This window comes from Cherax quadricarinatus, chromosome 15 (assembly GCF_038502225.1).
Source record: "Cherax quadricarinatus isolate ZL_2023a chromosome 15, ASM3850222v1, whole genome shotgun sequence".
NCBI lineage: Eukaryota > Metazoa > Arthropoda > Malacostraca > Decapoda > Parastacidae > Cherax > Cherax quadricarinatus.
The window spans coordinates 41,556,937-41,572,845 of NC_091306.1; the positions used below are offsets into that span (position 1 = coordinate 41,556,937).

Genomic DNA, 15,909 nt, shown 5'->3' on the forward strand with positions numbered 1-15,909 from the left:
ACTGTACTAGGCATTGCTGAAAGATGCGAGTTAGAGGTGCTGCTAGCTGGTCTGCACATCTTCTCAACAATCTTGGGCTCAACTTGTCTGGGCCCACAGCCTTTTCTTGGTCAAGCGATTTAAGTAGGAAATGCACCTCCTCCTGCCTTATTGTCACCACTGACAGTTTTGACACAGTTCTTGCAGCTAGCCAAGGAGGGTCCCTTGCTGGATCAGGAACTTGCATTTTGGTAGCAAAGTGTTCAGCAAAGAGGTCCGCCTTCTCTTGACTACTAGTAGAGGTGGTCCATCCTGCCCCTCTCTCTCTCTCTCTCTCTCTCTCTCTCTCTCTCTCTCTCTCTCTCTCTCTCTCTCTCTCTCTCTCTGCCTCTCTCTCTCTCTGCCTCTCTCTCTCTCTCTCTCTCTCTCTCTCTCTCTGCCTCTGTCTCTCTCTCTCTCTCTCTCTGCCTCTCTCTCTCTCTGCCTCTCTCTCTCTCTCTGCCCCTCTCTGCCTCTCTCTCTCTCTCTGCCTCTCTCTCTCTCTCTGCCCCTCTCTGCCTCTCTCTCTCTCTCTGCCTCTCTCTCTCTCTCTGCCCCTCTCTGCCTCTCTCTCTCTCTCTGCCTCTCTCTCTCTCTCTGCCCCTCTCTGCCTCTCTCTCTCTCTCTGCCTCTCTCTCTCTCTCTCTGCCCCTCTCTGCCTCTCTCTCTCTCTCTGCCTCTCTCTCTCTCTCTGCCCCTCTCTGCCTCTCTCTCTCTCTCTGCCTCTCTCTCTCTCTCTGCCCCTCTCTCTCTCTCTCTCTGCCTCTCTCTCTCTCTCTGCCCCTCTCTGCCTCTCTCTCTCTCTCTGCCTCTCTCCTCTCTCTGCCCTCCTCTCTCTCTCTGCCTCCTCTGCTCTCTCTCTCTCTCTGCCTCTCTCTCTCTCTGCCCCTCTCTGCTCTCTCTCTCTCTCTGCTCTCTCTCTCTGCCCTCTCTCTCTCTCTCTCTGCCTCTCTCTCTCTCTCCTCTCTGCCTCTCTCTCTCTCTCTGCCCTCTCTCTCTCTCTGCCTCTCTGCCTCTCTCTCTCCTCTGCCTCTCTCTCTCTGCCCTCTCTCCTCTCTCCTGCCTCTCTCTCTCTGCTCTCCTCTCTCTCTCTCCTCTGCCTCTCTCTGCCTCTCTCTCTCTCTGCCTCTCTCTCTCTGCCTCTCCTCTCTCTGCCTCTCTCTCTCTCTCCTCTCTCTCTCTCTCCCCTCTCTCTCTCTCTCCCCTCTCTCCCCCTCCTCTCTCCTCTCTCCTCTCTCTCTCTCTCTCTCTCTCTCTCTCTCTCTCTCTCTCTCTCTCTCTCTCTCTCTCTCTTTTTTTTTTTTTTACACAGGGTTTAACAAGGTTAGGTTAAGGATCCCTAGCTTTACTGGCAAGTTATTTACAGGTTAAGGATTCCTAACTTCATTGGCAAGCTAAGAGCTGTTACCTACATCAGCTCATTTGAAAGCATTTATATTGTTATGAGACATACAAGTAGGGAACAGGATGAAGTTGGAGCCATCTGTGGGCCAGCATTTTTATTTGATCAACTGTCTTTATCTCGTTGACATCATTATGCTGTACGAATGTGTTCCATACTCTACTTACACTTAGGTCACACTATACATACATGTACAAGCATATATATACACACCCCTCTGGGCTTTCTTCTATTTTCTTTCTAGTTCTTGTTCCTGTTTATTTCCTCTTATCTCCATGGGGAAGTGGAACAGAATTCTTCCTCTGTAAGCCATGCGTGTTGTAAGAGGCGACTAAAATGTCAGGAGCAAGGGTCTAGTAACCCCTTTTCCTGTATAAATTACTAAATTTAAAAAGAGAAACTTTTGTTTTTCTTCTTGGGCCACCCCGCCTTAGTGGGATACAGCCGGTTTGTTAAAAAAAAAAATAATAATAGATAGTTCACATTTGTTTGGTCAAGATTAGTCATAAACCATTGATTTATATTTACATTTTAGTTAAGGTTACCTTTAATGATCCTGTGATGAGGTCAGAGTTTTGTTACTTCCAGAATCTAGCCTTGGGCCTGGCTCACCTGGTACATTTTTTTCCATTGTTTAGTTTTTAACCAAATGAATTCATAATTTGTGCATGATCATTCAACAATGTGTATGATGAGAAGCACATCTTTTCTTGACAAAGACCAAGCTAGACAGTGCAAGTTGACTGGCCTGGCCACACCAGCCAACCCAACATCCATCATCACTCCATTCTGGTTCAGTTTATCACCTTGTATTGTCTCTGGATATATACCACGATACAAAATACAAGAAACAGTTGTAATGCTGGAGGTGCTAAGAATACATACGAAAGTCTGGGTTTAAAAAAAAAATAAATACAAGAGAACTGCATGGTCCCTAGCATTGTGTTAGCCATGCCATTTTCTCTGGAAGAAATATAAGCTAACTGCATCAAACACAAGCCTCCCTCAAGCCTTACTTAAACAAGACTATTAAGTTTTATATAGGTTTCAGGTGCAAATCATACAATACAATTATGTAAATTTAATCCAGGATAACTGAATAAAAAGTAAAACACCATACACATATCTAAACCTCACACCATCTGACTAGGCCTATTAAGGCAACATGAACAATCTCAACACATTTCTGCATCAACAGACATCATCTACAAGGTGTCAAAAATTGTTTTATTAATTCTGAGGCATTAAAAAAAAATTATTTTTATCGAGGTGTCAGGAACAAATCTCAATTTTTTCCCTAAATTGTTCACTCCATGCATTGCATTTTTCAACAGCTCCAATTTCAGAAGCATAATCAGCACAAAAAGTGATTATCAACTGTAACTGGAGCATGAAGTGGAGAGGACATCTTGAGATGGCTTTATCCTTTATAAAAGACTGAGCAAGATAAGTTGACCAAGAGGGTGCACAAACATAAGATAGATGGAAAGATGTGAAAGGGATATCCCAGGAAAAGTCACGAGGGTAAGAAGGTGATCTTTGGAAGAGAGAGCTTGATCAAAGTGGTTTTTGAGACTTGATGTGCTGTTAGAGTATGAAGGGCTTGAAGGAAACCAGTTAGCCATATTTAAGTTCTTTCTTTCAACACACCAGCCGTATCCCACCGAGGCGGTGGAAAGTACAGAGCCTTCATTTTAATAAATGGATGAGGATGTTACAGCTATTTAAACCATTTAAATTGTGATTTAAATAAACTTCTGGAAACACAGCAAGGAAATAAGTGATGGTGAATTTATTTATTATCTTAGGTCACCTCTCTTTAGCAGTAAATTACCAGTATGTTAAAAATTTCCATGTTAAAAAAAAAATTGCAGAGTGAAAGTTTTGGAAAATATTTTATTCTTCATAACTTCTGTGCACTATTATAAGAAGCAAACACGCACACCACACACAACCCATGCCTCAATAAAAAAAAAAAAATACAGTATTGTGAAACAAACTATACCTTAGGGGCGAGTGAGGCATTATCATTAAAGAAAAATTGGTAAAAAAAAATATTCTACAGAAAAAAAAAAAAAATATACAAGAAATTAAATTACTAGATAAAAGTTGCTACTTACCAATGTTTTATACACAAAGTATTTACTGTACTAATTTTTTTCTTGAGTTCTATGTCTTGATGAGCAGAACATGGTGCAACTACATCACATTGATTTCAAAATTATGCAACCACATCACTGTTTAAGAACATGATGATGCAACTGCACTGTTGTAGAATCTATCTTGAAATACAGATATCAGTACTTGCATCAAGCTCTTCATCTAAATCTTCAATATCAAGCATGGGTACTGGTGCAACATCATGTTGAATATGAAAACACAATGCAGCTGGACTGATTACGGAAGCTTGACACAGTATCAACTACAAGAGCAAGTGCTGTTAGTTTCTTGAATACCAACAAGAGTGTAGGCTGCTTCACATGATTATGCTAAAACTTCAGTAGTTTGCTGCATTCCTTTGTTTCAACAGTTTGCTGAATTCCTTCATGTTTCACCAGTATACTCAGTTCTTTTGTTTTTCAGCAGTTTGTCAAATTTCTTTGTTTCACCAGGTTACTGCATTCCTTTTTGTTTCACCAGGTTGCTGCATTCCTTTTTGTTTCACCAGGTTGCTGCATTCCTTTTTGTTTCACCAGGTTGCTGCATTCCTTTTTGTTTCACCAGGTTGCTGCATTCCTTTTTGTTTCACCAGGTTGCTGCATTCCTTTTTGTTTCACCAGGTTGCTGCATTCCTTTTTGTTTCACCAGGTTGCTGCATTCCTTTTTGTTTCACCAGGTTGCTGCATTCCTTTTTGTTTCACCAGGTTGCTGCATTCCTTTATCATACCCACAGTTAGAACTTGCTGCTTAATACCATCACTGTGTGAGTTTGACTTGTAGAAATTGTAACAATTGATCTAAATGGGATATACAATATTTCAATGTTATGCCACATTTAATTTGATCGATTGAGTTATCATCAATGACAGTTTAAACACTTTCTTCAATAACTGGATTTATTACTATATCAATATTAGCTTTCTTAGTATTTTATAGAGAGAAGCATCTTTATAACATTCAATCACTTTCCTAATATCGTCATCAGTTACACCAGGAATCATTTTACAAGGACATTTGCCATATTTTTTTTTTTTTCATTTCTACCTTCTCTCTATCTCTTCATCATCACTGATGCATATACTTGCAGGCCATATTTTATAATAAAGTGTTCAACAGAGTTGAAGTCACCTCATCACATGGCTCTCAACTTTGTCTATGGCACTTCCATAGCTTTTATTCAATTTTTGTCTTTAATATTTTTCTCCCTGATCCATGAGCTGGGTAAGGAGACATACAGTTAAGTGGCATAAAGGCTGTAAAAACATATCATAAAACCAACTGTTCATCAGGTGGATAAACAGAGCAATTATCAAGCAGTAGCAGAATCCTGCAACCTTTAGGGAGCCCCTTGTTCTTGCAAGGCTCCCTGCCTCATTTGTAAAATGTAAAGTAAACTGATCAATGGTTAGCGCTCTATTAATCCAAACAGCCTTATCTGCCAAATAGGCAACATTTTTATACTTTCAAGCGCTTGTAGGATGGCACAATTAACAATGACTCTAAGTTTACACTTAAGAGTGCCAACTGCATTAACTAAGGTCAAAACAGTTACTCTTTACATTCTTTCATACCGGTCATTGCTTTCTTATGATGGCAACAAGAGAATATCTTGAAATACCTCTACAATATAATTCTGTCTCATCAGCATTATATATTTGGTCAGGAGTTTAATCATGTTCTTCTACCAACCTAGTAAATTCATCTAAATATTCTGCAGCACCAACCTTGTCTTCAGATGCTTTCTCGCCAGCAGCTTTTACCTGAAGAATACCGTGGCGCTTCTTCAATCTGTGCAGCCACCCATGAGTGTTGTCATTTTTGGTATCAATTTTGTGGTGTTGGTGGAAATACGTTGCCTGTTCTATCAATATTCTCCCAGAAAGAGGAACACCTTCCATGTGCTGCTGGCAAAACCATTCATATAAAACATTATCAACATCTCTGCTTGCAGGCCAACGTAAATTCTAATGCCTAGCAATGGCGTCTACACAAGTGTTGGAATAATATTTTAAATATCTGTCCTTGTGATTTTAAAAACACTTGTTCTACTGTACCAACATCACACTCAATCATAAGAGTTACATTTATTTTATACCTAATTCCTTAAGTAATTCCACTTGTTCTCAATTGTAAGTGAATTTCTGATACACTTCATTAAGGCACGAGAAGTATAAGCAACAGCCATTGGCACCTATACTGTTGAATGGGATAACAGCTCTTTTCTTACCCTTTACATGTGTGTCACACTGCAAGTGTCACTACCAATTACAGGTACTGATTTACCATCCTAGGAAAGCATATCTCTGTACAAAGTATAGTATTTAGTCCAAAATTGATATTACTCCCTACAAGAGCAAAAGGCTCAGCAGACAGTGCAAAATACCTTCAATGAGGAGTGATGCAATGAGTTTATTAACCCTTTCAGGGTTTCGGCTGTACTAGTACGGCTTACGCACCAGGGTTTTTGATGTACTAGTACGCCAAAATTCTAGCGCCCTCAAATCTAGTGAGAGAAAGCTGGTAGGCCTACATATGAAAGAATGTGTCTATGTGGTCAGTGTGCGCAGTATAAAAAAAATCCTGCAGCACACAGTGCGTAATGAGAAAAAAAAACATGACCGTGTTTTTGGATTAAAACAGCTACTTTGCACTGTATTTTCATATGGTATTTATTGTTGTATTCTAGTTTTCCTGGTCTCATTTTATAGAATGGAAGACATATTACAGAAATTGAGATGATTTTGACTGGTTTTGTAAAGAAAACTACCTTGAAACTGAGCTCAAAGTAGCAGAAATGTTCGATTTTTACCAAAGTTCAAAAGTAAACAAATCATGCTGTGTGTCCAATACACATCAACTGGTGAGTCTAATATTCTTTCACAAGTGTACTGATATTATTTATACCATTTCTACACCAATACAGTAGTCTGCATAACAGTAAATCTTCTATTTTTTTGTGAGAATAAAAATTCAAAGTGGAAAGCAAAAGAATGTAAGAGGGGCATGGGGATGTGACTAATGAACAGAGGAAATATTATTTTAGTGCCAGGAATGTCTTTCTTGTTTATTCTGGACCCTATTCGGAAATTGGCATCTTTTGAAATTTGTGTGAAATTGGCAAAATTGCTAAATTCTGACCACTGTATTGGATACTTGAAATCGGTAAATGAGTGGTTTCTTGCACTCATTCGGTAGAAAAAATGGAGTTCTAGCAAAATAGTTATGAATTTTGTCGACAAGTACACTGGAATTGGCCGAAAAAAAGACTCAAAGTAGGCAAAATCGCCGATGAGTAAACATCATCGAGACCGCTAACTTCGTGAGAGCATAATTCCCTAAGTTTTCCATCAAATTTCATACTTTTGGTGTCATTATGATCGGGAAAAGATTCTCTATCTTTTCATATGAAAAAATAATTTTTCTTTTTTTTAAATTTTGGCGACCCTGAGAACAAGTCTCTGAGAAGGCCTGGCGACCCTGAAAGGGTTAAGAGAACTTAGAATAAAAGGGCCAATATTTCTCAACATCCTCTCTTCATATAAGAGTAATTGCCAATAGACCCTTAGCTGTCTTCAAGAGAAAACCGGGCAAATTCCTCAAATTAAATCCTGAGCAGCCAGGATGTGAGGCCTACATTACACTATGTGCAGCTAGCATCAACAGCCTGGTTGATCAAATCATCAACCAAGAAGCCTGGTCTGGGATTGGGCTGCAGATATACTATAAAAATAAAGCACATAATACAACAGAATCTACAACTGATAAAATGATTGTTACATATAGAAAAGTGAAATAAACTGAATTTATTCCAATACAATAGAAAAAGAATTCTGGCATCACTAAACATGCTATTTCAATTTTTCATGTGCTTGCTATGTAGTTAAAAATACATACATCAATGAACCTGATACATAATAAGTTATACAAGTAATATTCTTTTATACACGATGAACATATAGTAAGTCCCCACCTTATGCTTATTCATAATTCATGAAAATGCAATGAACTATGAATACAACTTCAGAAAAAATATGAGTCATATTCCATGACACCTTGAGAAACCCAACTTTTAAGATTTTTAATTCATCAATTGTCAATATTCCTCCCTGCTGATCTAGAAGTGTGTGAAGAGGGTTCATGGTGCTCTCTATGCCTAGTTGGATGTAGCAAGAGTTAGATACTCATAAAACAGTAAGTCAAGTGTTCAACTTCACTAGGTTAAATCGTACCACTTAAACAAAAAAAATTGTATGTTGTGTACATAAAACCTAAATAAAACCTGCTGAAGTAAGACCTGAGGAAAAGTGGTGATTGGCGCAGTTCACCGTTTATACCTTCCACAGAAAATGGGCAAGGCGTTCCTTCCAGAGAAAATAAGCAGGCTCAATATGCACTAATGAATAGTGTACAATAACTTCACTCCAGTCAATCACACCTTTCCTACACAATTTTCTCCTTGGAAAGTGTGCGGAGATGGTTAATGTGGCCTTACTTCGCCACAAACATGCAAGAAATTTCTGGTGCTGCTAGATCATTCTTACCATTTGCTACACACCACTCCATTTTCTTAAAAAAAAAAAAAAAAAAAAAAAAAAAAAAAAAAAAAAAAAAAAAAAAAAAAAAAAAAAAAAAGTGTATACCTCCATTATCACTAGTGTTCCTTGTTTGGTGCCAAGGTTAACATCAAAAGATAGGTAGAGTGATCAATACTGAAAATGGAGTAATAAACATTGAGGTACGGTGAATGTTTACAATAGGAAGCCAAGCTCCCACTGCACTGGCTACATTTGAGTGAAAGGTGGAAAGAGGTACAAAAAATGAATTGAAGACTGGCAGCAATGCAGTAGCTGGAGGAGTAATAGAAGGGGAGGCCTACTGTATTTCAAAAGACTGAATCAATGAAAATTTTTCCTAAACGGCTCACTTTACTACACTGGTATTATCTTACCAAGGTAGGATGACCCATAGAAGGAACAAGGGGTTGATAACCACTTTTCAGTATTTTTTATTATTTTTATTATCACACTGGCCGATTCCCACCAAGGCAGGGTGGCCCAAAAAAGAAAAACTTTCACCATCATTCACTCCATCACTGTCTTGCCAGAAGGGTGCTTTACACTACAGTTTTTAAACTGCAACATTAACACCCCTCCTTCAGAGTGCAGGCACTGTACTTCCCATCTCCAGGACTCAAGTCCGGCCTGCCGGTATCCCTGAACCCCTTCATAAATGTTACTTTGCTCACACTCCAACAGCACGTCAAGTATTGAAAACCATTTGTCTCCATTCACTCCTATCAAACACGCTCATGCATGCCTGCTGGAAGTCCAAGCCCCTCACACACAAAACCTCCTTTACCCCCTCCCTCCTAGGCCGACCACTACCCCGCCTTCCTTCCACTACAGACTGATACACTCTTGAAGTCACTCTGTTTCGCTCCGTTCTCTCTACATGTCCGAACCACCTCAACAACCCTTCCTCAGCCCTCTGGACAACAGTTTTGGTAATCCCACACCTCCTCCTAACTTCTAAACTACGAATTCTCTGCATTATATTCACACCACACATTGCCCTCAGACATGACATCTCCACTGCCTCCAGCCTTCTCCTCGCTGCAACATTCATCACCCATGCTTCACACCCATATAAGAGCGTTGGTAAAACTATACTCTCATACATTCCCCTCTTTGCCTCCAAGGACAAAGTTCTTTGTCTCCACAGACTCCTAAGTGCACCACTCACCCTTTTCCCCTCATCAATTCTATGATTCACCTCATCTTTCATAGACCCATCCGCTGACACGTCCACTCCCAAATATCTGAATACATTCACCTCCTCTATACTCTCTCCCTCCAATCTGATATCCAATCTTTCATCAACTAATCTTTTTGTTATCCTCATAACCTTACTCTTTCCTGTATTCACTTTTAATTTTCTTCTTTTGCATACCCTACCAAATTCATCCACCAATCTCTGCAACTTCTCTTCAGAATCTCCCAAGAGCACAGTGTCATCAGCAAAGAGCAACTGTGACAACTCCCACTTTATGTGTGATTCTTTATCTTTTAACTCCACGCCTTTTGCATTTACTTCTCTTACAACCCCATCTATAAATATATTAAACAACCATGGTGACATCACACATCCTTGTCTAAGGCCTACTTTTACTGGGAAATAATTTCCCTCTTTCCTACATACTCTATCTTGAGCCTCACTATCCTCATAAAAACTCTTCGCTGCTTTCAGTAACCTACCTCCTACACCATACACCTGCAACATCTGCCACATTGCCCCCCTATCCACCCTGTCATACGCCTTTTCCAAATCCATAAATGCCACAAAGACCTCTTTAGCCTTATCTAAATACTGTTCACATATATGTTTCACTGTAAACACCTGGTCCACACACCCCCTACCTTTCCTAAAGCCTCCTTGTTCATCTGCTATCCTATTCTCCGTCTTACTCTTAATTCTTTCAATAATAACTCTACCATACACTTTACCAGGTATACTCAACAGACTTATCCCCCTATAATTTTTGCACTCTCTTTTGTCCCCTTTGCCTTTATACAAAGGAACTATGCATGCTCTCTGCCAATCCCTAGGTACCTTACCCTCTTCCATACATTTATTAAATAATTGCACCAACCACTCCAAAACTATATCCCCACCTGCTTTTAACATTTCTATCTTTATCTCATCAATCCCGGCTGCCTTACCCCCTTTCATTTTACCTACTGCCTCACGAACTTCCCCCACACTCACAACTGGCTCTTCCTCACTCCTACAAGATGTTATTCCTCCTTGCCCTATACACGAAATCACAGCTTCCCTATCTTCATCAACATTTAACAATTCCTCAAAATATTCCCTCCATCTTCCCAATACCTCTAACTCTCCATTTAATAACTCTCCTCTTCTATTTTTAACTGACAAATCCATTTGTTCTCTAGGCTTCGCTCCTCTTCCCTCCCGCACCCACTTTCCTGTAACCACAAACTTCTGCTGAACACTCTAACACTACATTTTTAAACCTACCCCATACCTCTTCGACCCCATTGCCTGTGCTCTCATTAGCCCATCTATCCTCCAATAGCTGTTTATACCTTACCCTAACTGCCTCCTCTTCTAGTTTATAAACCTTCACCTCTCTCTTCCCTGATACTTCTATTCTCCTTGTACCCCATCTACCTTTTACTCTCAGTGTAGCTACAACTAGAAGGTGATCTGATATATCTGTGGCCCCTCTATAAACATGTATATCCTGAAGTCTACTGAACAGTCTTTTATCTACTAATACATAATCCAACAAACTACTGTCATTTTGCCCTACATCATATCTTGTATACTTATTTATCCTCTTTTTCTTAAAATATGTATTACCTATAACTAAACCCCTTTCTATACAAAGTTCAATCAAAGGGCTCCCATTATCATTTACACCTGGCACCCCAAACTTACCTACCACACCCTCTCTAAAAGTTTCTCCTACTTTAGCATTCAGATCCCCTACCACAATTATTCTCTCACTTGGTTCAAAGGCTCCTATACATTCACTTAACATCTCCCAAATTCTCTCTCTCTCTCCTCTACATTCCTCTCTTCTCCAGGTGCATACACGCTTATTATGACCCACTTTTCACATCCAACCTTTACTTTAATCCATTATTTATTTTTTTTATTATCACACTGGCCGATTCCCACCAAGGCAGGGTGGCCCGAAAAAGAAAAACTTTCACCATCATTCACTCCATCACTGTCTTGCCAGAAGGGTGCTTTACACTACAGTTTTTAAACTGCAACATTAACACCCCTCCTTCAGAGTGCAGGCACTGTACTTCCCATCTCCAGGACTCAAGTCCAGCCTGTCGGTTTCCCTGAACCCCTTCATAAATGTTATTTTGCTCACACTCCAACAGCACGTCAAGTATTAAAAACCATTTGTCTCCATTCACTACTATCAAACACGCTCACGCATGCCTGCTGGAAGTCCAAGCCCCTCGCACACAAAACCTCCTTTACCCCCTCTCTATAACCTTTCCTAGGCCGACCCCTACCCCGTCTTCCTTCCACTACAGACTGATACACTCTTGAAGTCATTCTGTTTCGCTCCATTCTCTCTACATGTCCGAACCACCTCAACAACCCTTCCTCAGCCCTCTGGACAACAGTTTTGGTAATCCTGCACCTCCTCCTAACTTCCAAACTACGAATTCTCTGCATTATATTCACACCACACACTGCCCTCAGACATGACATCTCCACTGCCTCCAGCCTTCTCCTCGCTGCAACATTCATCACCCATGCTTCACACCCATATAAGAGCGTTGGTAAAACTATACTCTCATACATTCCCCTCTTTGCCTCCAAGGACAAAGTTCTTTGTCTCCACAGACTCCTAAGTGCACCACTCACTCTTTTCCCCTCATCAATTCTATGATTCACCTCATCTTTCATAGACCCATCCGCTGACACGTCCACTCCCAAGTATCTGAATACATTCACCTCCTCCATACTCTCTCCCTCCAATCTGATATTCAATCTTTCATCACCTAATCTTTTTGTTATCCTCATAACCTTACTCTTTCCTGTATTCACCTTTAATTTTCTTCTTTTGCACACCCTACCAAATTCATCCACCAATCTCTGCAACTTCTCTTCAGAATCTCCCAAGAGCACAGTGTCATCAGCAAAGAGCAGCTGTGACAACTCCCACTTTGTGTGTGATTCTTTATCTTTTAACTCCACGCCTCTTGCCAAGACCCTCGCATTTACTTCTCTTACAACCCCATCTATAAATATATCAAACAACCACTGTGACATCACACATCCTTGTCTAAGGCCTACTTTTACTGGGAAAAAATTTCCCTCTTTCCTACATACTCTAACTTGAGCCTCACTATCCTCGTAAAAACTCTTCACTGCTTTCAGTAACCTACCTCCTACATCATACACTTGCAACATCTGCCACATTGCCCCCTATCCACCCTGTCATATGCCTTTTCCAAATCCATAAATGCCACAAAGACCTCTTTAGCCTTATCTAAATACTGTTCACTTATATGTTTCACTGTAAACACCTGGTCCACACACCCCCTACCTTTCCTAAAGCCTCCTTGTTCATCTGCTATCCTATTCTCCGTCTTACTCTTAATTCTTTCAATAATAACTCTACCATACACTTTACCAGGTATACTCAGCAGACTTATCCCCCTATAATTTTTGCACTCTCTTTTATCCCCTTTGCCTTTATACAAAGGAACTATGCATGCTCTCTGCCAATCCCTAGGTACCTTACCCTCTTCCATACATTTATTAAATAATTGCACCAACCACTCCAAAACTATATCCCCACCTGCTTTTAACATTTCTATCTTTATCCCATCAATCCCGGCTGCCTTACCCCCTTTCATTTTACCTACTGCCTCACGAACTTCCCCCACACTCACAACTGGCTCTTCCTCACTCCTACAAGATGTTATTCCTTCTTGTCCTATACACGAAATCACAGCTTCCCTATCTTCATCAACATTTAACAATTCCTCAAAATATTCCCTCCATCTTCCCAATACCTCTAACTCTCCATTTAATAACTCTCCTCTCCTATTTTTAACTGACAAATCCATTTGTTCTCTAGGCTTTCTTTACTTGTTAATCTCACTCCAAAACTTTTTCTTATTTTCAACAAAATTTGTTGATAACATCTCACCCACTCTCTCATTTGCTCTCTTTTTACATTGCTTCACCACTCTCTTAACCTCTCTCTTTTTCTCCAAATACTCTTCCCTCCTTGCATCACTTCTACTTTGTAAAAACTTCTCATATGCTAACTTTTTCTCCCTTACTACTCTCTTTACATCATCATTCCACCAATCGCTCCTCTTCCCTCCCGCACCCACTTTCCTGTAACCACAAACTTCTGCTGAACACTCTAACACTACATTTTTAAACCTACCCCATACCTCTTCGACCCCATTGCCTATGCTCTCATTAGCCCATCTATCCTCCAATAGCTGTTTATATCTTACCCTAACTGCCTCCTCTTTTAGTTTATAAACCTTCACCTCTCTCTTCCCTGATACTTCTATTCTCCTTGTATCCCATCTACCTTTTGCTCTCAGTGTAGCTACAACTAGAAAGTGATCTGATATATCTGTGGCCCCTCTATAAACATGTACATCCTGAAGTCTACTCAACAGTCTTTTATCTACCAATACATAATCCAACAAACTACTGTCATTTTGCCCTACATCATATCTTGTATACTTATTTATCCTCTTTTTCTTAAAATATGTATTACCTATAACTAAACCCCTTTCTATACATATACATATACATATATACATATAAAAAACTATAATGCACTATTTTCTTATAATGCAAGAACTACGTTTGGAATAAGCTATATAAAATCAGTTTTAGGGTCATATAGATTTTTTTGTTTTTAAACTCATCTATGAGATATGTATATGTATTTCATATAAATCTCAATTTATGTATTCATTCCACATAAGCTGTACCCCACACAGAAGTGCTATGCTATCTTTTGTTCAACTCCTTTCTGCAACTTATGGAATGTCCCATCAAATGACTTAATGTATTTAACCCTTAAACTGTCCAAACGTAGATCTACGTTCATGTGCGTAGTGCTCTGAACGTATATCTATGTTTTTTTTTTACGTTTGAAACCATGTAAAATAAAACAGATCTACGTTCGGAGTGCTACACACGTGAACGTAGATCTACGGTTGGACAGTTTAAGGGGTAAATGAACAAGAGAAGCACAACCTGTCCACATTAACAGGATGCAAATTTAAAAAACTCAACTTTACAACCCTAGAATAGGAGGAGCAAGAGGTTGGTATATGATCATGACATACAAAATACTCATGGGATCAGATAGTGGGGGTAAGAACAGGCTGCTTAACCCTTCCAGGGTCCAGACCCCAGATCTGAAACTTGTTCACAGGGTCCAAGAATTTTCCAAAAACAAATTTATTTTTTTCTTACGAAATGGTAGAGAATCTTTTTCTGAAGGTAATGAAACAAAAAGTATGAAATTTGATGGAAAACTGATGAAATTATGCTCTCATGATTTTGCTGCGTCAGCAATATTTATGCATCAGCGATTTTGCCCACCCTGACTCCCGTTTTAGATCACTTACATTATTCCAATTGACCAAATTCTTAGCAATTTTGCTAGTACAAGTCCGCCATCCCAAATCTGGCAATCAGTTATTCAGTTCCTTCAGTTATTCGGCACTAATCTCGGCTAGCATAATTTCAAATTTCCAGGGTCACCACACCAACCAGCTGGTAATGTTTGGTGGCGCTACTTACTGCGTAAGTCATTCTAATTTCTTTTTCTAGCCATGGTTCCAATGGAAAAAAAATGTTTTTCGTTGTGTAAAGCACGTACACAGTACATTGCCCATTAAAGATAAGGTGGCTTTGAAGCCACTGTCAGTTGCCATGAGCTCAGTCTCGTGATGCAGGGGAATATGCTTTATTATTATGTTAATATCAACACAACAGCTTATTGTCTATCACAATTGATCTAATATGACATAATAAACAATATAAATAACATAAACATGTTAAATACTCCAGAATGAATAATATTTGGCATAATGCCGCGCAGTTCAACGGAGGTATGAAGAGGATATGGTATACAAGTACCATTCTCCTATCCCTGTCTTGGGGCTTATGTTAGAGAAAACGGAGTATAACACATGGCTAACTGTGATATACACTCGTACTGCACCATAAACCTGAAACAAAAAAGCTATTTTCTTTCCATAGATTATCTCACACAGAAGCTGTGTGTCGAGAACCTAGGATAACTCAAAAAAGTCAAAGTGGCTTATTTCTAGTACCTGGCTTGGGTTAGCCATATATGATTTTTGGTAAATATTCAATTCCCAGCCAGGGTAGAAACATTGGGTGTGTTTCTTCACACTTGTTGTCTATGTTCACTCATCAGTAAATGGGTACCTGGGTGTTAGTTGACTGATGTGGGTCGCATCCTGGGACACTGACCAAATTTGCTTGAGAAGAAGAAGAAGAAGAAGAGGCGGCAGCGGCAGCAGCAGCAGCAGCAGCAGCAGCAGCGGCGGTGGCGGCGGCGGCGGCGATGGCGACGGCCGTGGCAGCGGCAGCAGCAGCAGCAGCAGCAGCAGTAGTGGTGGTGGGGAACTAAGGAGGAGGAGCCAGTCAAATATAAAGAAAGGGGAGCACTGCAAGGGAGCTAGGTGCCCACAGAGGGAGAGCAAGTGCACAGAGGTGGGGGGAAGGGGAAGTGATGAATAAATAAATAAATAATGAAGGAA

At 40.0% G+C, this 15,909-nt stretch overlaps 1 protein-coding gene across 1 annotated transcript in view; it reads right to left on the bottom strand.

Moving 5' to 3' along the window:
- LOC128703308 (histone-lysine N-methyltransferase 2C) overlaps positions 1–15,909 on the bottom strand; it is a 394,589-nt gene that overhangs the window by 343,323 nt on the left and 35,357 nt on the right. The window contains 1 exon segment of the mRNA XM_070085312.1: positions 5,305–5,484. Within this exon segment, the coding sequence (XP_069941413.1) occupies positions 5,305–5,484 (180 nt within the window).